Here is a 27,249-nt window from a genome sequence, read left to right as displayed (position 1 = left end):
CACTTGCAATCAGATACAGTAGAGGTTAAATATTTGGTTAACTCTTGTATAATGTCTTTATTTTTTAGAAATAAGGTTTTTTTAAATAAAGTGAGCTTATTGGGTCTTTAAGAGAACAACTATGTGATTTTATGATTAAATGATTCTACATTTGTTTCAGATGTTATAATTTGCTACATACCCAGTGTTGTGCAGTTTTGATTTTTGGTTTTTGTTGTTAAAGTAGTACTCTTTGCATAAAATACCCAGGCCCATTTTACTTACACTCCAAAAAAGCTTTTGTAACTACGTGCTGTGTTTTCACTCAGATTTTTTCAAAGTCGAAACTGAAAAGCTTTACGTTTGAACCTTTCTCAAGTTACAAGTCCTCAAGGCTGGGTAAACTGCGATTCTACTTGTCTCTCTCTTGAATTATCCTGTGATGAATTGTCCTGTGGCAAGTTGGCCATGGCGAGTAGTCCCTTTCCAGCATTTTGATATCACTGAGAAACTTGAGAATTCAGAGATAGGGTTCAAATATCTAACTAGTGGTTGTGCCTTACTTTGGGTTGTCTGCAATAACACAACCTACATCTTACTCCATACCATGCACTGATTGTAGATATGCTGGATCCAAAATTCTTACAACTTGTGAAACCAGACCAGAAACTTGATCTTCCATTAGTCTGCTTTAAGGATCCTATTTCTGGTCTAGTTTTCTGGGTGAGGTGAAATAATTAGAACGAAATGGGAAGCAAATTTCTGGAGATCTAACTCAAGATTGTTGTAGCTTAGTATCACTGTACAAATAGCTTAGGTAAATATATGGAAGAGTTAACAGTATAAACGCAGCACATTTCTCACTTTCGTAGCAACACTTTAAAAAAAACACATGCTATTTTCTGGACATAATTGTATCTGTCATCTTTAATAGAAATAATGGAAAAAATAGTTCCCTTAAATCCAATTCACTGGCATATAATACAAAGGTCAATGGAGCTAAACTCTGCGAATTTTAATATTTAGGTTGTCTTAAAAAAGAGTAATGTCCAGATTTTCAGCTTATGTCTAATTTTGACAACATAGGCAGAGGTTTATGTTGATAGAAATTCTAGGAACCTAAGCTTGAGAAATAAGTCTAAGATTAAAAGTTGAAAGTGGTTTCTACTCATACTTGAGAGTGGATAGTTTTGAATCCTCAAACTGGGTGGTGATGAATTAGATCTTCGGTGTATCAAGACTGAGCAATGACCCGTTTTGAATATAGTTAAGTTTTTATGTTCACAACTGCAATTGACCCTTCCACTCTCCCATTTCTACTAGTTAAAATGCATTACTGGTACTAAGAAGTGCCATGAGGAATCAGTCACCAGACATATATTACACAATTTTGCAGCCACCTCCCTCCTTCACATTCATTCTAAGCTAAAACAAACCATATTATGTGTCAGTATAATGAATACATCCCAACTTCTGTTCAAGAGGGAAGAACCAGTTTATGAGGAAGATTCTGGAAGCAAAAGGGACTACTCTTTCTACAGGATGCCATCTTTTTCTCTTTGAGGTATAAATTCCCACTTTAGCAAGTGCTAACTTAGGAAATTCCTTAATATTAAGAAGTGGACAAATAAACTGGAGCTTGGAGCAGATTTCTCTGTAAACCCTCAGATGATTTGGAAATTTCTGTGACCTTTGATATGTAGACCTTGAGGTATATTGATAGGGAATTTGTGTAATTCAAATCTAAGCTACTTTATATTTGGATTTATGGACTGCATGATTTTGGTTGGTAAGATTGATTCATTCAACAACAAAATAAATCCTTGTATTGGCTTCACAGTAGTTTAAAACAAGAGAAAGGCAACAGAGTATCAATACTTTTATTTTTCTGGAAAGTTTTCACATGATGTGTTAATTAAAACAGCTGCAAGTGGAACAGCTTGAGAAAAAAGTGGCAGCGCAGGTAATTTGGTTTGGCTAATGCCTACGTGTGTACATGATGTACACTTGTTTTCTGAGCACCGGTGTTCCTTTAGTGGATTATAAGGCAGTGGTTGTCCAATAAGTAAAATCTGTATATAGCTTCACTTATATATATAATTCTAATCACAATTTTGAAGTTTCACGTGCAAAATAAAATGTACAACTTCCATTCCATAGCAAAGAAGCAATTAACTGAACAAATACCAATAATCAGTTTTTTTAAAAAAAAAGAGAGGGAAAGGAACTAGGGAAAACAACTTCATAAGCATTATTGGCATGACAACTTGAGTGAAGATATAAATTTCAGTGAGATTTCTTCCATTAAAAAGAATGGGGAAAGAGCACTGATGAACAGATTTTTTAAAAATTATTAGTCCCAATTTCATTCTATCCTGAGAAGCTCCACATCAAAAATCAAAGTAGCATTTGGTGGGATAACTCCAGGATGACCTGTTGTTCCATATGCCATGTCGGGTGTACAAGTGAGTTTTACTCTTTGTCCAAGGCTCATCTGGCATTAGATGGTATGAAATCAAAAAGAGAGAAGAAAAGGTTTGTAAAAATGTTGAGAGCCCAGTGTCCTAGGTTGTATCAAGTTTTAAAACTGGCAATAATGTTCAAAGTTCTATACATCAAATCATGAGATCAAAACGCAATTCATATCACCCAAATTTATTTCCTACCATTTTGAACCAAAATCTACGTCAAAATTGTAAGCTTAAACTATATGTAGGATTCTTACAGCCTCATTTCCACTGTTCCCAGACCAGAATCTCATGCCCATTCATCCATCAATCCAACATTCAGGTTCAAATACTACAGGAAGAATATAGCAATTGGCAGAATGATAAGGAAGGATACTTGGGGCCACTTCACTTCTATGGTAAAAATAAAAGTGTTTTCAAATTCTCAGATGAACGCTCTGGTGGGAGAGGGTAACTGATGCAGTAATCTACTTTAATAAACACCTGGTCATCTGAGTCAGTCTGCTCTAGTGGGTAAGGCCCCCGGCTAGAAATTGGGAGATGGTGAATTCTACTCCCACCTTTGACATGAAAACTGGTTGGGTGACTTTAGCCACTTCCTTTCTCTGACCCCAACTCACTTCACAGGGCTACGGTTGTTGGGAAAATAAAAGGAGGAAGGTATGTTGGATATGTTTGCCCCTTGACTTTTTTTGTAAAAAAATAATCCTCGGATATAAATAAAAATAAATAAATCTGAGTTTTAGGACTACGGAACAAAGGGAACAGTCAAAATGAATAGATTTATGACGGCAGCCTAGGATAGTTGCAATGCTCTCTTGTTTTGATAAAAGTAGTAAGTTTCAATGCATGCTCCCATTTGGCTGGGAATTTGGAAGAAAAAAAAACCTCACTAAGAAGACAATGGAAAAGCACTGTCATATACAAGTGAAACTCAAAAAATTAGAATATTGTACAAAAGTTCATTTATTTCAGTAATGCAACTTAAAAGGTGAAACTAATATATGAGATTAACTCATTACATGGAAAGCAAGATAGTTCAAATGGTGATTTGTCATAATTGAGATGATTATGGCTTACAGCTCATGAAAACCCCAAATCCACAATCTCAATAAATTAGAATATTACATGAAATCAATAAAACAAGGATTGTACATAGAACAATATTGGACCTCTGAAAAGTATAAGCATGCATATGTACTCAGTACTTGGTTTGGGCCCCTTTTGCAGCAATTACTGCCTCAGTGCGCCATGGCATGGAAGCTATCAGCCTGTGGCACTGCTGAGGTGTTATGGTAGACCAGGATGCTTCAATAGTGGCCTTCAGCTCTTCTGCATTGTTTGGTCTCATGTCTCTCATCTTTCTCTTGGCAATGCCCCATAGATTCTCTATGGGATTCAGGTCAGGCAAGTTTGCTGGCCAATCAAGCACAGTAATCCCACGGGCATTGAACCAGGTTTTGGTGCTTTTGGCAATGTGGGCAGGTGCCAAATCTTGCTGGAAAATGAAGTCAGCATCCCCATAAAGCTCGTCTGCAGAAGGAATCATGAAGTGCTCCAAAATCTCCTGGTAGATGGCTGTGTTGACCCTGGACTTAATGAAGCACAGTGGACCAGCACCAGCAGATGACATGGCTCTCCAAATCAACACAGACTGTGGAAACTTCACACTGGATTTCAAGCATCTTGCAGTGTGTGCCTCTCCATTCTTCCTCCAGACTCTGGGTCCTTGGTTTCCAAATGAGATGCAAAAGTTGCTCTCACCAGAAAAGAGGACTTTGGACCACTGAGCAACAGACCAGTTCTGTTTTTCTTTAGCCCGGGTAAGACCCTTCTGATGTTTGTTGTTCCGGAGCGGCTTGACAAGAGGAATATGACATTTGAAGCCCATGTCCAGGATCCATCTGTGTGTGGTGGCTCTTGATGTGCTGACTCCAGCCTCAGTCCACTCCTTGTGAAAGTCCCCAACACTTTTGAATGGCCTTTTCCTGACAATCCTCTCCAGGCTGCGGTCATCCCTGCTGTTTGTGCACCTTTTTCTTCCACACTTTTCCCTTCCATATAACTTTCTATTAATGTGCTTTGATACAGCACTTTGGGAACATCCAACTTCTTTTGCAATTACCTTTTGAGGCTTTCCCTCCTTATGGAGCGTGTCAATGAGGGTTTTCTGCACAACTGTCAGGTCAGCAGTCTTTCCCATGATTGTGATTCCTACTGAACCAGACTGAGAGACCATTTAAAGGCTCAGGAACCCTTTGCAGGTATTATGGCATAATTAGCTGATTAGAGTGGGACACTTTGAGCCTAGAATATTGAACCTTTTCACAATATTCTAATTTTCTGAGATTGTGGATTTGGGGTTTTCATGAGCTGTAAGCCAATAATCATCACAATTATGACACATCACAGCTTGAACTATCTTGCTTTGCATGTAATGAGTCTACCTCATATATTAGGTTCACCTTTTAAATTGCATTACTGAAATAAATGAACTTTTGCACATATTCTAATTTTTCGAGTTTCACCTGTAGATAGTCCTTGACTTACAGCCATTTGTTTAGTGACAATTCAAAGTTATAACGGCACTGAAGTAACCATTTCTCATACAACCGATATAGCATCCCCATGGTCACCTAATCAGAGTTCAGGCACGTGGCAAGTGGCATGTTTTTATGAGGGTTGCACTGTCCCGGGTCATGTGATCAGCATTTGCAATCTTCCCAGCTGGCTTCTAAGAAGCAAAGTCAATGTGGGAAGCCAGATTCAATTAACCACTAAAGTGATTCGCTTAAAAACAGTGGCAAAAAAGGTAGTAAAATGGAGCAAAGCTTACTTAAAAACTGCCTTGTTTAGCAACAGAAATTTTGGGCTCAGTTGTGGTCATAACTCGAAGACTACCTCTATATTATTGCCCCCACAAATGACTGCTTGACAGGAAGGATATTTTATTTTTTTGAGCCATATTAAATTTGATTTTGTATACGACAAACCACTAGGTGGAGACAACAAGTAGCTGTTAAAAGTGAACATCTACAGAAGCTAGTAAGAAGCTTGCTCTTATAATAAACACAAACAGGATTAAACAGCCTGCCTTACTTCCCAGTAGAAGTGGGTATTCTAAGTTGCCTACATAAAGAAAGTAGGAAGCAGGGCAGCTCACATTAAGCAGAGTAAATATTTGGCTGCTGTCAATTTAGTTAACCACTCAATTAGTGTAGAATTAGGATAGAAAATCATAAGGCACTTCTAAGTTCATTTGGAAAACTTTAGGGATGCAGAAATGGTGCAAGGATGATTCAGGTTTCTAAGCTTATGTTTTATTCTCTTCAGAAGTGTTTCCATATGAAATTGTGATCCCAAAAATAGAAGCAGGGGTGAAATCAAACAATCCTAGGAACAAAAGGGGGAAATTATATAAAACAGGAGAATCTCAGCAGAAAACCCAAGGAAAAAAGCAAACCCTAACAGTTGCTCTGTTAGGGTTATCTAATGCTTACCTGAAGCATCCTGCTGAATACACTGGATTTACTTAAAAGTAAATATGCCTTAGGAGTAACAATGTCAGGGGCTAAAATGCAGCTGTTTGCTTAGCTGGGCTAATTTTAACATACCAACACACACATTGCAGAGATTCTAAATTCATACCTTTCCCCGCCCTCTTTAATTTATGATATTGTTAGCATTATTACTGTAGCCTTTTCTGTTCTGAAAACATAAATTCTCTTACCTGTGCAGTTCCTTCTTCAAATCCTTTAATGACTTCCTGTCTACCAATCTTGAACCTGAAAGGCTTGTTTCGATCTCGGGAGGAATCAAACTTCTTTCCATTCTGCAGCATTCCTGTCAAAGCAACATAAACATTTCCTATTCTTGTCAGGCCTGAGTTAGGAAAAGTCTTACCTCAGACTCTAAACAAAATGGACAAGATTATTAGAAGGGAGACTGGGTACAGGATAAGGTGAAGTCTCTAACAGAGGGCCAAGCTAAGATTAAAAGGGAATTGAGATCTCAAGGCAGTGTCTCTCATCTTTGGAAATTTAAAATTATATAGACTTCATCTTCCAGAATTCCCCAGTCAGCATTCATCCTACTACAACTTGCCAAGAAAACTGGCCCAAGGAATCTTAAAGATTGAGGGTAGGAAAGACTGGTGGCATCTACAGCAGTAGCAGCCAGGTCTGTTTATACGTGTAGCCAAAAATATTGGTATCCCTCCACCTTTCCCCTTATTTACAAAAATATATCACCTCTATATCAGAATCAAAGTATCTGCTCCATGGATTATGGAATAAAGAATGGAATGGTGGCTGCCATGTATTTGTGTCAATTGAAACTTATTTCAGAGCAAATTAGGATTATTTGGGGAAAAGTGGAAGGGTCTCTGGGGCACTGCATCAATATATATACAGTCCTGGCTCAGTTAATGTTAGACCATATACCATGTACTTTTTTTTCTTGTTTGATTTAATTTACCCTCCGTTTTTATTCTGTTGCAAGGTATTTCCTTGTAGTATTCTAAATAGGATTGTCATTATACTTCAAGTGCCAGACTGGGAAGGAGCAGCAAATTTCTCACTTTTATATAACTACCCTCTGGCAGTATTGCTGCCTGCGTCATCCAGACCGATTGGCAAGCAAAGCAGCTTTAGCAAGGTATCCAGTTACAGATGAACAAGATGATCTTTAACTATTAAAGGGAAAAGATGACATAAACACAAGCTTTAAAAAAGAAGTCTACAGCCCCAAGGAAACTCTAACAAATGGGAACTTGCCTTTTGTTTTTTTCTTTAGGAATTTTTTTTATAACTCTTCTCCTAAAGAAGAGTACATTTCACTACAGCAACTTGTGAAGTAGATTAGGCTCAGAGATGCTGGCTGGACACAATTATTGTACAAAAATCATAATTTGATTTTTTTGGTTTTGGCTTAGAGTGTATTATGAATAACCGTGCAATGTATGAGTTATGGGCCCGAGGCCACTATGAATGAAGTTTATATGCCTGCTGTAACTTCTTTACTGCATCTTAATTCAGATATGTATTTTCCTGAGCCTGCATAGCTACTGTGTCAGTCCAGGAAAAGTCACAGATGCTTTTAAAGAGCTACCAGGAGGTACAACAAAGGTGGCATTTAGATTTGAACACTTCACATTATAATTCCTATCCCTCCGTAATATTCTCTAATACAAGTACACTTCACGATTCTTTCATGATGGCAAATTGCTCATATCCTAATGCAGCAAAGTTCCCCCAATCATGCTCCAATTGGTCTGAGATTATTATTGTGGAATGCAGGATGTAGTTCTGCCAGACATAACAATACTTCTTTAGCATCAAAAGTTCACCTTCAAATTCATTTGTACGTAAACATTCCTCCAGAAGTCTGGGAGATTATCTAAGTGCTTTTTGGCAAAGCTTTAATGAGCCTCAATGCTCTTCTTAGTGAGATATTACTTCCATCCTACTAGTCTCCCATAAATCCCATTTTATCTGTATCTTTCTGATGGTGAAGTCATAAACATTGGCTTTAGCCAAAACACTTGTTTTGTTTCTGAGTCCCCCACCGTAGCCACAGCCCTCTACTAGGATAAATTCTAATGGGTCTTCTAACTCTCACAAAGGATTGAGGGGGAGTTGAAGGACTGTAGAGAAAAGGAGATTCAATCTCCTGAAGCCTCTGGCTTGTATTTTTATCTTTGATACCTTATCATTTACATGCAGCATATCAAAGAATCAAGAGTATATTAAGCACACTTTAAAGTGCCATGAACAGGCACTGTATGCATGTTCCTTCAATTGCTGCCTTCTCTTAAAATGATTAACTTTTATATATACTGTTTTATATTTTAACATTTTGCTGTATATTTCCCAGAGTTACACTCTGAGAGACATGAGAAATGTGAAAAATAAATAAAATAAAATAAAATATTTGTTTTTCTGGTCTGAATGTTGATTGCAACAGAATCCCATCCATCGCAAAACTACTTCATGGTGGAAGTTAGTCCAACTCATTAAGACGACACCAAAATATTATATGTTACTATGTCTTCATTCTCCTATTCATAAATTTTATTTCAAATTAATGCCAGAACTAGAAGAAACTCAACTCTCCAAGGCCATTCTCAGTTAAACAAAACACAATCATGTTAGAAAAAAGAAAATACGCCAGCCTGGTTGGCAAATATGATTAAGAGGCAGGTTGGCATACATTTTTTAAAGAGAGTTGTGAGAGCAGGAAGAACTGAATGCATTTACTCCTTAGCTCCCCACAAAATGTGATTTAAACACATTTTCTTTCCAACTGTGATGGTTAGTGTAGAAAATGAGCTAGCCTAGGAGAAAATAATCTAAACTGAAAGAATGTAGAATGCAAGGCAAAAAATTATCTCTCCTTATTCTTTGTTATATCAAAAATTGACACTAGTCACTGCCTTGTAGCTGAGCAGCATCTCATCCATGATCAAGGAAGGATTACCGTATGGCTCGTTTCATGCCTAGCAGCCCATCTGAGTTAATTAGGTTTTTGTACTCGCGAGAATGCAATTTAGAACATTCAACTACATTATGAGGTATTGCTGTACCAAAGATGTGCTGATGCCTCAGGCACCTCAGGACTTATGGCTTAGTTGAAAAATTAAACAGCCAGCAGAAAGTATGAACATCAGCCAAACCCTAATATAGCTGCAGCTGTTTTGAACTATAATCTAAAATGTCGTAAAGGCATGTGATATGGACAGTTTTGCCTTTATTCAAATACATGTTTTACACATCCAGGGAACTGTCTGTTGCTGATTTTCCAACAAGATTTTCATTTCTTTCTAAATCCTGATTAGGATTTACTCCATAAACGCAGTAAAATATTTTGCAGTTTGTTATTGGGGAATGTCTAACTCTGCCACTGCTATTAATAGCTGTTGCTACGAGCCTGTCACGATTTTGAAAACCCAATACGGCTTTGGCTTCAGAATTGCTCATCATCTCCAACCCAGTGAGTCACTGAGTGCAAATTTTTTTCTGCAAGGCTTGCAAGTTAATTGCCGTTTCCTATGTCCTCCTTTAACAATGCAGCACGTAGGATCTTAGACTGTGGCAGAGGCATTGACTGCCTGGATATCATTCATTTCAGAGAAGCAAGTCAGCAATCTTGGCAGGACTGGACTGGGCACTGTATCTGGAATTAATATTACTGAGACTCTGTCATTTTGATATTGAGGTTTAGTCGGCTGCATTCAGATCCGTTTAGCTTTTTCCAACCATGGAATATTCAGTGTATTTTGTTACTTGTGCTTCATTTGTAGGCTGATATGCGTGGTTCTTGTTTAGGATCAATTTTTACCACCCCAGCTTGCTTTATGATGATTGTGTATAAATGAATATGTATAAAAGAGAAGCAAAAAAAGAGAAAAATGAAAGGGTGATGCGGGGTGGAGGAAAAATAATAAGGAAAAATTGAGAGCACTTATTTTAGGCAGTACTCTAACCTAGCCAAAGCATTCGTCACAAGAAAAACCAGGAAAGATACATAACCTGTAACATTCTCACTTTTATCCTAGGAAACTTGGCCATTTTGATCAACATTACTATTAGTCTTTATCTCCTTCGTTGCTTACCAAAATATGTGGATCAGACCAAAGCTAAAAAACTGCAACAAGAAAGGGGATTGTTGAATGGTCCTTTTGAATCTTTTACACCAAAATAAAACCTGACAGCAGATTTCTTACTAATCCAGTCATTATTGCTTCAACTTGTATAGTTCCCTGTCTATGGCATAGAGCAGTGGTAGTCAACCTGGTCCCTACCGCCCACTAGTGGGCTTTCCAGCTTTCATGGTGGGCGGTAGGCGTTTTGTCCCCTACTTTATAAATCACCATTACTGTGGAACCGGTGGGCAGTTAGGGAAAATTTTACTACCAACAGAGATACAAAGTGGGCGGTAGGTATAAAAAGGTTGACTACCCCTGGCATAGAGCATGGGTGCCTGACCTTTAGGTTTACCTGAGCTACACTGAGTGAAAAGGAATTGTCTTGGGCTGCATAAAGTCTATGTAATATACAAGTAGTCAATTTAGAACCACAATTGACCCCAACATTTATGTTGCTGGGAGAAAAATTCGTTAAACGAGTGTTGCCCCATTTTATGACTTTTCTTGCCATGTTTGTTAGGTGATCAGCTGCAGTTGTTAAATCAGTAACACAATTGTGAAGTGAATCTGGTTCCCCCATTGGCTTTGTTTGTCAGAAGGTCACAAAAGGGAATCACATGACCCTAGGACACTGCAACCGTCATAAATGTGAGTCAGTTGTCAAGCATCCAAATGTAAATCACATGACTATGACGAAGTTGCCATGGCTATAAGTGTGAACAATGGTCATGTCACTTTTTCCAGTGCAGTTGTCACATTGAACAGTCACTAAATGAACTGCCGTATTGTTGGAGAAACAGGGGAATATATGAGAAAGACTCATTACATGCAAAGCAAGATAGCTCAAGCCGTGATTTGTCATAATTGTGATGATTATGGCTTACAGCTCATGAAAACGCTAAATCCACAATCTCAGAAAATTAGAATATTGTGAAAAGGTTCAATACTCTAGGCTCAAAGTGTCCCACTCTAATCAGCTAATGAAGCCATAACACCTGCAAAGGGTTCCTGAGCCTTTAAATGGTCTCTCAGTCTGGTTCAGTAGGACTCACAATCATGGGAAAGACTGCTGACCTGACAGCTGTGCAGAAAACCATCATTGACACCCTCCATAAGGAGGGAAAGCCTCAAAAGGTAATTGCAAACCAAGTTGGATGTTCCCAAAGTGCTGTATCAAAGCACATGAATAGAAAGTTATATAGAAGGGAAAAGTGTGGAAGAAAAAGGTGCCCAAGCAGCAGGGATGACCGCAGCCTGGAGAGGATTGTCAGGAAAAGGCCATTCAAAAGTGTTGGGGACTTTCACAAGGAGTGGACTGAGGCTGGAGTCAGTACATCAAGAGCCACCACACACAGACGGATCCTGGACATGGGCTTCCAATGTTGTATTCCTCTTGTCAAGCCGCTCCTGAACAACAAACAATGTCAGAAGCGTCTTACCTGGGCTAAAGAAAGACAGAACTGGTCTCTTGCTCAGTGGTCCAAAGTCCTCTTTTCTGGTGAGAGCAACTTTTGCATCTCATTTGGAAACCAAGGACTCAGAGTCTGGAGGAAGAATGGAGAGCCACACGCTGCAAGATGCTTGAAGTCCAGTGTGAAGTTTCCACAGTCTGTGTTGATTTGGGGAGCCATGTCATCTGCTGGTGTTGGTCCACTGTGCTTCTTAAGTCCAGGGTCAACGCAGCCATCTACCAGGAAATTTTGGAGCACTTCATGCTTCCCTCCGCAGACGAGTTTTATGGGGATGCTGAGTTCATTTTCCAGCAGGACTTGGCACCTGCCCACACTGCCAAAAGCACCAAAACCTGGTTCAATGCCCGTGGGATTACTGTGCTTGATTGGCCAGCAAACTCGCCTGACCTGAACCCCATAGAGAATCTATGGGGCATTGCCAAGAGAAAGATGAGAGACATGAGACCGAACAATTCAGAAGAGTGAAGGCCGCTATTGAAGCATCTTGGCCTTCCATACCACCTCAGCAGTGCCACAGGCTGATAGCTTCCATGCCACGCCGCATTGAGGCAGTAATTGCTGCAAAAGGGGCCCAAACCAAGTACTGAGTACATCTGCATGCTTATACGTTTCAGAGGTCCGATATTGTTCTATGTATAATCCTTGTTTTATTGGTTGCATGTAATATTCGAATTTATTGAGATTGTGGATTTGGGGTTTTCATGAGCTGTAAGCCATAATCATCTCAATTATGCCACATCACGGCTTGACCTTTCTTGCTTTGCATGTAATGAGTCTTTCTCATATATTAGTTTCACCTTTTAAGTTGCATTACTGAAATAAATGAACTTTTGCACGATATTCTAATTTTTTGAGTTTCACCTGTATGGCTAAATGTTGTGCTTTCTCCGGATTAGTTTTGAATTGGAGGGGGGATCCAAAATGTGCACCAATGTTGTGTTTCAACAAGAAAGAGCACTAAAGGAAGCCACTGGGTTGCTAATATCTTAAACAGAAACATTTTAATAACATTAATTGTGATATTTGCCAATTGCCACTTGTGATGGGGAAAAGATCTGAGCATGCTGCATAAAGGCAAACTGATTGGCTCCAAGCCAGAATTGTATTCAAAGATTATTTTTGGAAGAATTATCCTTCTGGGTTCAGTTCCAAGTGGGGAAAAAGACACTGGAAACATGGAGGCTGTTTGGAAAGATGGTTTAATGGTGGACAGGACCACATGGCTTGGAGCACCAAAGTGAAAAGGAGGATCACATGCTTCAAGATGTTGGGTGAAGGAAAAGAGAAGAGGAAGATGCTGAGGGACCCTTAATTTTATATCCTCTGTTGGGCCCCACCTTAGTGTTTCCTGTTCCTGTGTGAGAAATGTATCCCATTGGCAGTCAGACTCCCAAGGGCAGGGGTCTTAGCTAATTTTGTAGGCTTTGTCTGGACCAAATGGCTTCACTTGAGTGCTGGCTGATGCAATCTTCCCAGGCCATGTGGTGAGATGGGTAGAGGGCTTTGTTATGTAGAATACTTTGGCCCAGGCCTGAATGGCCTGCCCATTAACAAAGGTGGGGGTGAGCTTCTGAGTTTCTACTTCTCTTTTTAAGGGGAAATATTCTGCCTTTTTAAAATATTTCATTTTCCTAGGAGAGGGGTGGGCTTTAACTTCCAACATTATCAATGTCATCTTCGGTGCCTCTGTGATGGGGCAGATCAACATTTTTTCTAGCAGAGGCCCCAACTCTTCAGCCACTGATAGAGCTGGACAACTAAAAGAAAATGAAGTCTATAGTAAGCTGAGAATTTTCTTTACATTTTTATTGCCATATATATGTACAAATATGAATTTCACAGAAAATTGGGCTGGAAGCTAAAAAGTTTCCATTGTTAGCCATGTCCATATACCATATTCACCAAGTCTGTCCCTTAAAAGTCTGTCCCTTAAAAAATAACTCTGTTCGTAAAAATGAGCTTGAGACAGAAAAAAAAAGAAGATAGGATTGATTCTTACTTGTTTTTCGTTTTCTACTTGACACAGTATTAGCAGCTGTTCATATCCAACTGAGAGACCAAACTGATGCATCAAGAGGTCCTTAGTCGCACCAGCAACTATTCACATATTATCACCTCTATGACTTATTTCCAATCACTCATCGATACTTTTCACACTAGACTGTATTTTCACACATTGTCTGATCTCCTGGAGAGGAAATAAACATGTGAAGGGACAGGTGCCAGCAATACAGCCAGAGTGCTAGGCTCTCTTTTAGAAGTGGTGTTTACCCTATAAACAGCTGCATGTGGGACGAGCCCACCCTCAAAAGATGCAGCTTCCGTCAGCGCAGAGATGGGTTGTACATAGTCACCTGACTGCCAATTACTGTGGGCAGCTTATAATTAAAACTTTTCTTTTAGGTTATAAAAGACAAAAAGAAATCAGGACTGGCCTCAAAACAACATACAACCAAAATACCAGGTAGTCTTCGACTTACAGTCACAACTGAGCCCAGAATTTATGTTGCTAAGTGAGAAATTTGTCAAGTGAGTTTTGCCCCATGTTACAAACTTTTTTGGGCCATGTTTGTCAAGTGAATCACTGCAGTTGTTGAGTTAGTAACATGGTTGTTAAGGGAATCTGCCCTTCCTATTGACTTTGCTTGTCAGTAGGTCGCAAAAGACAATCACCTGACCCCGGGACACCGCAACCGTCACAAACATGAACACCAGTTGTCACGCATCTGAATGTAAATCGCATGACCAAAAGGATGCTGCAACAGTCATGTCCCTTGTTCAATGCTGTTCTAACTTTGAACTCTCACTAAGTGAACTGTTGTAAGTCGAGGACTATCTATTCTATACCCCATTTTAGTAGCACTCAAACTTTACCCTGGGTAAAGCTTGGGATAATAGCCAAATCTCTGCAAGCTTCTTGAACGTTATCAGGATGGAAACCATCCAAACATCTGGATGCAATGACACCAAACAGGGTGGCGTTATTTGATATTGGAGACTACATCTCCCACAAAGAGTGATCCTAATATTCTTGTTGGAAATGGAGTGGAATTTGTAGTTGCTTTTCAAAATATTTGGAAAAGCACGTAGTATCAGTGGTGGCTAATCTTTTTGGGCTCCCATGCCTATAATTGCGTGTGTACTTGCCTGCTTGTGCTCGTGTGCCATCATCCAGAAGGCAACGCATGCAGCCACCCATGCCTCCTGCGCATGAGTGTGCGATCTGCATGACCCACGCTGTGCGCTTCTGTGCATGCATGCATGACCCCCATGCACTGCGCACTTCTGCGCATGCACAAGTGTCTCCTGTGCGCCATCTCACCCCTACGCATATGCATCAGATACCCCGACAATCAGCTGTTGGGCGGGCAGCACGCATGCACAGTAGACCTTTTCTGGGTGAGTGCTCGAGTGCTGGCAGTAATGGCTTTGTGTGCCACTTCGAGCATGTATGCCATAGGTTCGCCACCACAGCCCTAAATATTCAGTCCTTTGATTAAGAATTAGCAGTACTGAACTTCTGCCTCTTGTAGCGTTATTAAAGATATAAGAACACTGGCATAAAAAGCAAAGTAGTTTTTTAATCCACAGTATACCCTTTCAAGCATCCCAGCCTTCACAACATCATTGGGATGCATCGCTCAAGTCTCTTTCATTTACAGGGTCTGACATAGGATCCAGGCAAAAAATAGAACTTGGACACGGTTAAACGACCACAATTAGTAAGAAAAATCCAAAATACTTATAAGCCTTTCCTCAATTTGGTGTTTTCCATCCATGGTGTGGATGTAGTGGGAATTTGTCAGTTGATAATGTCTTCCATTTTCAATCCCCGCTTTTCTATTTTGTCCTTTCCTTGGAAAACCAAATTAGGGAAATGTAAATGGTTTCCTTAGAGCCAAGCTTGATTCATTCACAGAGTTCTCTTGGCAACAATACAGAAATGGTCTGCCAATGTGCTTTTCTCAAATGTTCCCCCAAGTACCAACTAACACCAATCCATCTTAGCTTGTGAGATCATTTGAGGTTGGTTAAGTGCAGCTATGTACCCACACTAAAATGAAATAGCTCTACAATGTCCTAACTTGCAGTGTTAAAAGTCTTTCATTTGGAAGCAACCTTATCTGGGCCAAAGACATTACTTTGGGGTCGGTTTGGTTCAAATGCAGATATAAATGCGTCACAGAGCCTTCTTCATTTAAATGGATATGTTCTATTATTTGATGTGCCTAAAGTGTCTTGTTCAGAGAATTTTCAGCTAGTTTCATGCAGAAGCAGTTCTTACATCTTGAACAATGCAGATTTTCATGACGGCAAGTCAGAGCAACTGAGGTGTTTAGGAATTCAGCTCTGAAACTGGATCACGCCCACTGACCTTGCCTTTGTTGTTGTTGTTGTTGTTGTTGTTGTTGTTGTTGTATTGTTATCCCACATTTTTACACTTCATAGGCTGGAGGACTAACATCTGCCACAGGAAATAAACTTCCCTTGTGCCTTCTCCATTGCAGAGTGTAGAACTCAGATTATGCTTTAAATGGTATGGGAAGCCAAAACATAGAGAATATGATTTTAACCTGCTTTGTTTTCTAATTTTTGGAAGATGTTTTCATTGGGCAGCAGGAACACGATGGTCGGCATGGAGGTCACAGCATAATCTCATTCCTACAGATCTATTGCATGGGTTCTAAGCAGGCCTAAAAGAATAGCGATGCTGTTAGAAATAGTGCCTATGTATTATGCACTCCTCATAATCTGCATTCTACTAAAACTGGTTGTTTATCTGTAACCTTTAAATGGATGAAGCGGTGATCATCGGGCAACAATTTCTGAGCCAAGATACCTCAAATGGACTAAATTACAGGATGCATCAAAAATCTGGGACCCTCAACTCCTATGGGATTGAAATTTGACAAAGTTGTGGCCACCACAGTGCCATGTGTTACCATACTGCCATACAGCCATAATCCATATATTTTGTCCATAGTTTCCTTGGTCAAAACTTGTCTTTTGGAGGAAAGCTTACATTGATTAATTTCACACACTGCCAGCCCATAGTAAATTAAATATACAACAACTGGCTAACTTTTCATAAAATGCTAGGCATAAATAACAAATGAATAAATGACAATGGCTATTTTTACAGCACTGTAAAAAACAGAAATATGGAAATCAAACCACTGTTTATATTACATTCAGTTACTTGTAGTCCTTGACTTACTATCAGAACTAGCTCACTTTTACAGCTATTTGCAGCATCCCCCAGCACATAACCATGATTTGCAACGTTTTATGCTGGTTCAGAGCATTTACTTCTGGTTTCCAGCATAAAATGCCCATTGGGGAAAATGGATTCACTTAACCATTGCTGCATTTGTTTAATGACCTCATTAGTTAGAAGTTGTAACTTTTAATTCAGTCACGTGGTGCCTTGACTTACAACAGCAATGACTTATGATTGTAATTCTAGGCTCATTTATGGTCATAGATAGACCTGTATATACTTCTGCTTACTTTGCTTCTGTAATATAAGTTATCCCATAAAGCGCACACGCTATTAAAGTTTTGGCCTATTTCATTTTAAATTAAAGCAACAAACACTAATAATTTATCATTCCTGTTATGAAGGAAAATGAAATATGAGAACCAGAACTACCTCTTTAATTATTTTTATAGTATGATTACCAATATAAATTATTACTAATTCAATTCAAAATGCTGTAGTCCTGTTAAGTTTCTCCCATTCTAAAAAACAAGAAAAATGGGAATTTTATTGACTACATCTGGGACTTTTTCAAAACAACTGTTTCTGCAGAGTCTCAGAAGACATACTTTACACAAAACATACAGTTTTTTCTGCTATTATGAACCACTAAATACTCCCACAACTCTCGGCAATGCATTTTATAGATAATCAGGTGCCATTACAATTTTCTGAGACAAGAAAAATCTCCATCTTTTAAGGCATGGTCATGATGTAGTGAAAAATGAGTTATGAATCTTTGCCCTATAAATGAACATCCCACATCAGGTTGCAATGGTTTTAAACGATGAAACTTTGCAAAAACAATAAAATTGCAGGGGGGTGTAGCTAATCCAGTTTTGGCTGGCTTATCTTTCCTAGGGCACAATTGCAATGTGTGTGGTGATGCAATTTTCAGTAATGTTACTTCCAGTATAATTTGCATTAAGCTGTAATAGATGTCTTCCATCCAGCCAGGAGGACACAACGAATCTCCTTATTAGATTATATTTCTTTATCAGGCACCTGGTTTCCTTCCTGTATCAAAAAGCATACTTGCTACAGTCCCCAAGCTTGCTCTGTCTTGAATCAAATGGGTTCATGAGCTTCAGTGCACAATGGAAAAATTCAAACACAAGGAAAAACTAGCATAGAAGGAATCACAGAAAAGCCAAACTACATTTCTGTTACAGAAGGAGGAGGGAGAATATATGAAAAGTATCTTTCCTTCCACAGTGCACGAATATTTTACAATTAGATTACTATCAGATTTGGAGAAGGATCTGCTCACTTTAATTCTGTACCAATTTTTACTTATTGTGTTGATATTCTACATTTCCCCACATTGATTTTATTTCTATCACATACACAACTGTCTTCCCTAATTTCATTTCTAAGCAGCCCTTCATATAGATTGGAGCAAGGGAGTGTAACTGGACAATTCCAGTTGTCCAGTGGAGATTCATGATCAAGTGTGGACTTCTTCATACTTCTAATTCAAGTTTAATAGTCTTTTAGATCCAATTTTATCACAGTTTCAAAGTCAATGTATTTACACCAAAATTACAGCAAGGTACCAGATCCAATTTACTTCTGATACAATCATTATTTGTAAGAACTGATGTTATAACAGTCTACTCCCACATATTCATTCCCAGTTCTAAAACTTAGCTTTGCTACATAAATATATACTACATATGGCAATTCTTATCAGAATTGGATAAATGGGATCTGAACAGCCATATTATGAACCCAATCCAAGTTGCTCTTCCAAGCAACTCATATTTTCTTCTAGAATTTAGATATAGAGCTAGATTAGAACATTTCATCATTTTGGAAACACCTGTCTCAAATATCGGGAGTAAAATATTTGGTACTATTAGTATAATATGTTCTGAGATTTTGATGGAGTCTTTACTGGAATAATACTGACCATAGCAAAAGTACTTATTATATACCACTTCACTGTGCTTTATAGCCCTCTCTAAGCGGTTTACAGAGCCAGCATATTGCTCCCAACAACCTGGGTCCTCATTTTACCAACCTTAGAAGGATGGAAGGCTGAGTCAACCTTGAGCCTGGGGAGATTTGAACTGCCAAATTGCAGGCAGCCGGCAATCAGCAGAAGTAGCCTGCAGTACTGCATTCTAACCACTGCACCACCATGGCTATATTGGAAGAAATTTTTTTATATTATAACTTCTTAAATCAGTTGTCACATCTGTAAAGATAAAGAAATGCTTGGATTCTAATGCTTCTTGCTTGATAGTTTTTAAAGCTTCTGTAATTCATTCTGGAATCAAGAGGAGTTCTACTTCTTCAAACCTCAAAGACACTATCTGGAACACTGAGACTTATCTCCTCACTATTATCCTGCCATAAATGACTGGGGAAGGGCATTAAACTCAAGGATGGGAAAAGTAACACACCACTAATAGAACTATTTCTCCTGTTCAAATTATACTAAATTGCTGTTTTCCAATTTACAACCTCAACCTCTATCTCCATCAAGGTCGTTCTTACAAAGTGGTATGGGCTAGGTAGATGAGCATATAGCTAAAATGAATATAAACTATCAACTTCACATAAATTAATAGAATGTATGTAAATCCAAAAATAAGGTACTAAGTATATTAGGATGACATTGATTCATAAGTATAACTGTGGGGGTGGGAGAGAGAGACTATAGGAAATTAAAATAAGCAGCAATAAAAATAAACAAATCACTTTATTCATAATGGACCTTACCTGTGTAATGCACTACACATGTTTGGCCTTTCTTTGGGAAAGTCCTTCCTGTTAAAAATATAAAACATGCTTTAAAATAAGTTATTAAATATTTCTTTGGTTAAAAAAAAAATACTCTTTTAAAAAGATAAACCATAATAAACCAATACATAAAACTACATAACAAAAATATAAAGCCAGTTATATTAAGTCAGCCAAACAGTCTGTACATGTAATGGAAAGTCACACACTGCAAAATTACACACATAATCAGTGTAATGTCTCTATATTATTCCTTTCATGCTGGAATTCCTGAGGTTTTCAAAATTTCCCTGGGGAAAACCTTCCATATCTGTTGTCATATCTTTTATGGGCTCTAGTAAAATGCATCCCAGGAGGTACCTACGATGTGCTAACCACTACAAGGTTTTCTTAAGCCCAACAAACTGGGAATACGCCATGACAATATCCAGTAGTCTCTTCTTGCTGTACTTAAAAAAAAAAGGGGGGGGGGGCTCTTCCGGTTTCTTCAGCGACAGACCAAAATCCGCGATCGTGCACCGTTTCGATCTGTGTTCGTCACTGGAGCGCCCCGATCCTTTGGATTCGGGGCTGAAGCCATCCCGTAGAGGTGGTGAAGAGGCGGGAGATTGCTAGCCGAGTGGAGGGGAGCCGCATCTCTCCTCCTTGGCTGGTCTAAACTCCCCTTCCCGAAGGTGTTTGCAGCGGTGGTCAGAAATGGCCTCCTCAAAGAAGAACTTGAAACCAGAGATATTTTTATTGGGAATTTTACCTGAAATATATAGCAAAGACTTGAAATACCTGATTGTAAATGTATTAACAGCAGCTAGGATTGTATTTGCTAAAAACTGGAAAAATGAGAAGATACCATCACAGGAGGAAATAATTAAGAAAATATTGGAATGTGCTGAAATGAGTAGATTGACATTTGAAATTAGAGAACAAGAGGATAAACAATTTTATAAAATTTGGGATCTTTTCTATCAATGGTTAGATAAAAAAGTACAGTAATGAAATATGTAGATTTCTAGAAAATAATAAATATATAAAGATGTACTTTTTTATTATAACTACAAAATGATTTTAGGATAGATTTGGGGTGATAATATGAACTGTTATACAATAAATTAAGTAAATTATGGTTATCTTGTAAAACATGAATGAATGAAATATAGTCAAATGATTAATAATGATACTAAGGTATTTAGTTTTTGACTGACAATATGAGATTATATGTAATTGTAATTGAAGACTATGAAATGGAAGCACAAAACAATTTGTAAACCAACCGGCACACTGTATGTACACCTATAGAAGACAGCTTGATGTTTTTATGTTTTGTTTGTTTATGTTTGTTTTCAAAAACCAATACAATTTTTTTTTTAAAAAAAAGAAGAACCCGACTGGATAAGATTGTGCAGGAGGAAGACAAAGAGGAAAGCAGGACAGACCGGGCTAAACAACAGAGAACATCTAAGCAAGGTACCCTGAATCTAAAAGTACCTAGAGGGATATTTCTGAAAGAAGACTTTTAAGCAGCGAAGGAGAGAGAAAAGGAGGTTAAAAACCCCTTTTTTTACCTTTGACAATTACAAATGATATGGAAAAAAATCTATATTAATTTACTTTGACACTAATAGGCAAATTTAAACTGAAATTTAATTGTCAAAAGGAAAATAAAGATTTTTTCCTTGGTCATTTTAAAGCCCTAAAAAGGAGAAGAGTGGAGGTGAAAGGGTGGAACTTGGAATAATGGAGTGCCACCTGGAAAAATAAAGAGGATTAACTGCAAAACTTTGAAAAGACTCCCAAGGATACATTGTAACTGAAACCTTATTAAAAGATACAGTAACTCACGGAAAGGAAAAGTAAAGGAAAGAAACAAGAAGGAACAATCTGGGATCATTTGGTGATATTAAAAAAAAGTTTTGGCATTGGTTTTTTCTTTCTTTTTCTGTTTTTTACTTAAAGCCAATCGGGTGATTGTTGTTCAAAAGTGTTTAAAATCCCATCACTCCTGGAGGAATTAAAGATGAGTCTTAAAAAAACAGAAAGAAGATGCAGAAAGGGGAGGAAGATCCTTTGGCTTCATATTTGAATTTTTTGAAATGGAGATCCTGAACTATGAAAAGGAAAAGGAAAAGCTTCAAGAGCAAGAAGAAGGGCGGGACAAAGAAGAAGCCATTTTCAATGATCAAATAATGCAAAGTGTGGTAATAAGGGGGAAAAGGGGGAAAGGAGTTAGAAGTTTGAGATTAAAGGGAACAGCCAAAAAGAAAAATAGTCTGAAGTATAACAGCAAGGAGAAGCAGAAAAGAAAACCACAGAAGGGAAAATTAGAGAGAGAAGGGTATAAAAAAAAGGATGAGAAAAAAAGGGTGGGGGGAGATAGAAAGGGAAAGAACTCACGAGGGACAAAAGCTGGAAATAAAAAAAGGGGGAAACGTACTAGGATTAAAGATATTTGCTCAGCTAGAAAACACAGAGACAATGGTTAAATTAAGTTGAAAGTGAGGATTCTGCAAAAGTACAAAAGATAGTGTTGTGACAGTAGAATATTGTAATGAGTTAGAAATGAAATAAGTAAATAATCTATGAGATAAAACTGTATTGTTATGTAATGGTATGTTTATTTATAATTAATGCAATAATAAAGAAGAGAGGGAAACATTGTAATTGTTTCTAAAGATTGATAAAATATTGAAAAGAAATGTGAAAGATTTATAAGGAAATTTATACCAGTTACTAGAATGAATTTGAATAATTATTTTGCTTATTGATAGTAAATAACTTCTAAGATAAAACTGTATGATTATCCAATGGTATGCTTATTAACAGTTAAGTAATAATGAAGAAGGGAGGGAAATATTTCAACTGTTCTCAAAGATTGATATATTGAAAAGAAACGTGAAAGATTTACAAGGCTCATACCAGTATTAGAATGAAGTTGAATAACTATTTTGCTCACCGTTTTATATATATGTGTGTGTGTGTGTGTGTGTGTGTGTGTATGTATCTTTGGTTATTCGGGTTTTCTCCCGCATAAAATTGGAAGTATCTAGGCGACGTTTCGATGAAGTCTCATCATCTTCAGGCTTGTGTCTTCGGCTTTGTGCTTCTCGGAATGAGTATTTACTCCAAGAAGCACAAAGCCAAAGACACAAGCCTGATGAATGAGAGACTTCATCGAAACGTCGCCTAGATACTTCCAATTTTACACGGGAGAAAACCAGAATAACCAAAGATCCACATACAAATACCTGCGAAAACCTCAGAAAACATACATACATACATACATACATATATATATATTGCTATGTTTTTAGATTTTTTCTTTTTACATTTTTAAGGGGAAGTACTAAGCAGAGTCTGAATGATAAGATTTACATGATACAAAATAGATATTAGAAATTTGAATGTTATAATTTTAGAATGCATAAATTTAATGTTTAATGAAATTTTATATGATAATAACAATAAGACATAAAGGTGTTGCACTCTGATTGGCAATCATAGAGGGAATTTTGCTTTTTAAGAATGTTGGAAGAGGACATAATGAAATTGTAAACAAAGATGAAAGTATAAGTATAATGAATAAAAAGATATAAAAATTTAGGTAAAAGAAATACAATTGAATAAGAAGAAAATGATATAATCATAAAAGAAAATTAAGAGAAGTAAAGGGAGAAATCGTGAGAAGTTGGAAAAAGAGTAATAAGATATGAAGTTGAATATATAAGATGAATATGCATATGAAATTGTGTCTGTATGGAAATGTGATAACCGGGAACCATGCTGTACTCAAATCAGATGTTTTATTTGTTTTGTTAAAACTCAATAAAACTTTATTAAAAATAAATACAATAAAAAAATGTAAGGTTTAACCAGTTATTATAGTCAGATAAGACCGGGTTTCTGGGGAACTAAGTTTTCAAGGAAGTCCGGACCACATGGGAATTCAGCCTGATCTTCAGAAAGAAAATGTTAATAATGAAGATTACCCCAAAAAACAAAGTGACTACTGAAAAGGGATACGAATAAATAATTATTACTTGTACTGTTTATTAAAAGTTCAAGAGTCTTTTTGAAGCATGATTTCAGATATAAACCAGTTTGGTCTAGTGGCTAAGGCATTAGGTTAGAAAGTGGGAGACTATGAGCTCAATTCCACCCTAGCCAGGAGAGCCAGCTGGGTGATTTTGGGCCATTCACTTTCTCTCAGCCCTGCTCACCCCACAGGGCTGTCACTGTAGGGAAACAGGAGGAAGAAGGTGTGGTGGATATGTTCACCACCTTGAATTAGTTGTAAAAATAATAAAGGCAGGACATAAATCAGAGGCGGTAGTCAGCAAGGTTCTGACCAGTTCTGGAGAACCGGTAGTGGAAATTTTGAGTAGTTCGGAGAACCGGCAAATACCACCTCTGACTGACCCCGCCCCCATCTATTCTCTGCCTCCCGAGTCCCAGCTGATTGGCTGGGTCTTCTTTGGTTGCCCTGCACAGGAGAATGGAGCTGGAAAGCAGGTTAGTGGGGTGGGGGGGGAATGGGGATTTTGCAGTAACCCTCCCCTGCCGTGCCCACCAAGTATTGCCCACAGAACCGGTAGTAAAAACTTTTGAATCCTACCACTGATACAAATCAATAAAATGATACTTTTAACACATCCACATCCCCCTATCCCAGAGTGTCTTTGCGAAAGACTCAATAGATGGATAAAAATAACAAATCCAGTCTGAACATCTGGCTGACTATGCAATGAACCAAAATAATAAACTAGCTTGTATACAGAAATCAACAGTCTTTTTACTAAATGACATTCATTCGCAACTAATGTTTTCAGATTAGCAGTTTGATCAGAGGTTTCCAGTATAAATCATCATACACTAATGTTTTTAACAGATCCATCAGCCATATATGGGGATAGTAAACTATCTTATTCTAAGATCCCTGCTACACACCTCCTTTAAAACCTGTTAGCTCAGCAATTATTTAAAAAAGGCTCTTGATTTTATCTGAACAGGGTAACAGAAAAAAAATCTCAGTTCACATTAATGACCTATTCCCCACAGTGGCAAACTTAATGCCTAATAAACTTAATTGGAAAACAATAGCTCCCTTTTTTAAATTTTCCCAGCAACTATTCATCAGAAATATTCATCCCCTGAATCAGAAAGTGCTAAATATTCATCATGACTAATAGAAACTCAAGAGTCTTGTGAACACCTTATTATTCCTCCAAATCTAGTCATCATTTCATTTAAGTATTAAAGAGTGAAAGCTTTGCAAAATCTTTATAGCTATGGACAAGCATATTGTGACTATTTTAGGCATTCACAGGAGTCATTTCTGTGTCACGAGACATGTTAAACAAAAGTTTCACACGTACAATTCTGCAAAGATACCACAAAACCACATTTTGCCTATGCAATTGACAACAATGTCATCCTGCCATCTGGGAAACACATTCTCCTCAATACTGAACCCCAGATGCCGTAGGAGAAAATCTGTGCTGGTTTATGATGGCAAAAAATCAGAAAGTGGACATTTTCCAAATTAAGAAGGGTGGGGGATATTAACAGGTTTTTTTTTTAACACATTATGATTGTTAATTGATAAAGTACTTCTGATTTGTTTCACAGTAAGCTGCACCTGCTTAACCAACCTGCCTTCCCCTCCTTGTACCCCACCACAAGTTTAAGTTCTGCATCAGTCTAACCTCTGTACTAGGTTGCTGGAATTGGGTCTATCTAGTTTAATGAAAAGGACTGGGGGTGACATGTTAGCAGTGTTCCAATATCTAAGGAGCTGACCCCAAAAGAGGTCAAGCTATTCTCCAAAGCATTTAAAAGCAGAACAAGAAGCAATGGATGAAAACCAATCAAGGAGAGAAGCAACCTAGAACTAAGGAGGAATTTCCTGACATTAATCAGTGAAACTACTTGCTTCATTGCGGGTGCTCCAACGCTATAAGTTTTTAAGAAGACAATGGATAACCATTTGTCTGAAATAATAGTCTCTTGAGTAAGCAGGGTGTTGGTCTACAAACCATCCAATGTCCCTTCCAGCTCTTGTTATTCTGTTATGCATTTGAAAATGTAAGTTGCTGGTTATCACAAGTTTATACTTTTTAATTAAATGGGTTGATTGGAAAAAGATGCTACCAGAAATGCCCCTTTATGATTCTTGACCAATGTATCATTTTTTATGTATACTGAGAGTATTTGCACCAAGACAAATTCCTTGTGTGTCCAACTACACTTGGCCAATAAAATTCCATGTGTGTCCAACCACACTTGGCCAATAAAGAATAAAGAATAGCAAGAACTTTGCAAACCAACATGCCATGTTGCAAACCATGTTGCAAACCAACATGGGTTTACATGACCACTCTTTTAATATCTATTAATAATAATCTGCTAATTATTGACAACTTCTCCTGATTCTCCCAAAACTGTGCTGCTGTGCTGCAGTTGTAATCTTGGCTGCTCTAAGAATAAAAGTCTTTTCCAGGTTGGCACCAGGAAACGGATCTCCTGTCTGCTAAATGGTGATGGTCACTATAATTTACTCTTGTTCCTAAATTACTTCATCATGCTTGGATTTATGCAGCTGTCAGTAAATGCCACTTAAATAAACCCTAATTGCTAGGGGTGGCTGCTCTTGCCAAAAACTGCAAATGACTGACCCCATAGAGCCCTCTAGATATTTTTCCTTCTTTATGCCATTCTGGAAAGGCACCAGCCTCCTGTATTCTAAATCAGGAAGTCTCAAGTTTTCCTTGCTTGACAGCCTTGTTGCTACTCTTTTCTTTTCTCCTGGCAGTTTTCTTCGAGGATTCTGCTTTTAAAGCCTCCAGGTTTCCAATTCTCTCTGGATCACAGTTCCTACCATCCGAAGGGAAGTGATCCAACGCACCGGTTTTGATCTGAAACTTCCATCAAACACTACCGAAGACCTTATTTTAGGAAACTAGCCATTAATCTGGCCAGCACCGATTACGGGCCAAGGAAACCACAGGTGAGGGACAGAGTACATAAAAACGCATGAACACGTCGAATTTAAGCTATTCTTAATTCAGCATTTTATTTAGTCCATCGGAGCAGTCTATTTGCTCTCCCCCTTACACTGACTCACCAAGATTGAGGTTGTTGGTCCATCACCTTTGCTGTGTAGCACCCCCTCTCGCGGGATTAAAAATAAAATAAAATCTCAAATTCGGCTTTCTGTCCCAAATACTGGATTTCAGTTCTCCTCCGGTGCCTTCATTTTTATTTTTTTACATTCTCTCTCTCTCACCCACACAGAACGACATACACACCCTTCTCTCACACCTTGACCCTTGCAGCACAAGTGGCGGCGGCTGAAGCGCTAGCGCGGCTCCCTCGGGCTACAATCTCTCCCACTCCCGCCTTGCCCCTTCCTATCTCCGCAGTCTCTTTTCCAACCCAAAGAGAGGTTAAAAACAACAACAACAAGAACAACAACCCGTAGGACCGTACCGTCTCCCGGAGAAATGGTCTCGACTTCCACTCCCATGGCTCCAACGCCCTAGAATCCAACAGCAGCTTCCCTCCTTCCCCCCCACGCCTCACACACACACACACAACGCGACCCAAGCCCGCTTCTTAATCAACGCTGCCGTTTTTACAGCCCCCGGCTCCTCAAGACTCTTCGGCAAACCCTTTTACCTGTCCTCT

At 38.3% G+C, this 27,249-nt stretch overlaps 1 protein-coding gene across 2 annotated transcripts; it reads right to left on the bottom strand.

Moving 5' to 3' along the window:
* Nucleotides 1–1,845: 1,845 nt before the first annotated feature.
* FKBP1B (FKBP prolyl isomerase 1B) lies at nt 1,846–27,249 on the bottom strand. Of its 2 annotated transcripts, XM_087918064.1 has the most exons (4): nt 27,052–27,249; nt 19,552–19,599; nt 6,178–6,290; nt 1,846–2,473 (listed from the first exon to the last, which is right to left on the bottom strand). In XM_087918064.1, the coding sequence occupies exons 1-4, from the start codon at nt 27,086–27,088 to the stop codon at nt 2,345–2,347; spliced, it is 327 nt and encodes a 108-aa protein (XP_087774190.1). In that variant the 5' UTR covers nt 27,089–27,249; the 3' UTR covers nt 1,846–2,344. The 2 variants fall into 2 exon arrangements, with proteins under 2 accessions (XP_087774190.1, XP_087774194.1); XM_087918068.1 differs by lacking the exons at nt 19,552–19,599; nt 27,052–27,249 and adding an exon at nt 17,864–17,909.

The sequence above is a fragment of the Pseudonaja textilis genome, chromosome 1, assembly GCF_049901715.1.
Source record: "Pseudonaja textilis isolate UNSWEBS1 chromosome 1, rPseTex1.2, whole genome shotgun sequence".
Lineage (NCBI taxonomy): Eukaryota > Metazoa > Chordata > Lepidosauria > Squamata > Elapidae > Pseudonaja > Pseudonaja textilis.
Note: the sequence above shows the minus strand (reverse complement) of the source record. Positions and strands in the feature narration are given on the sequence as shown.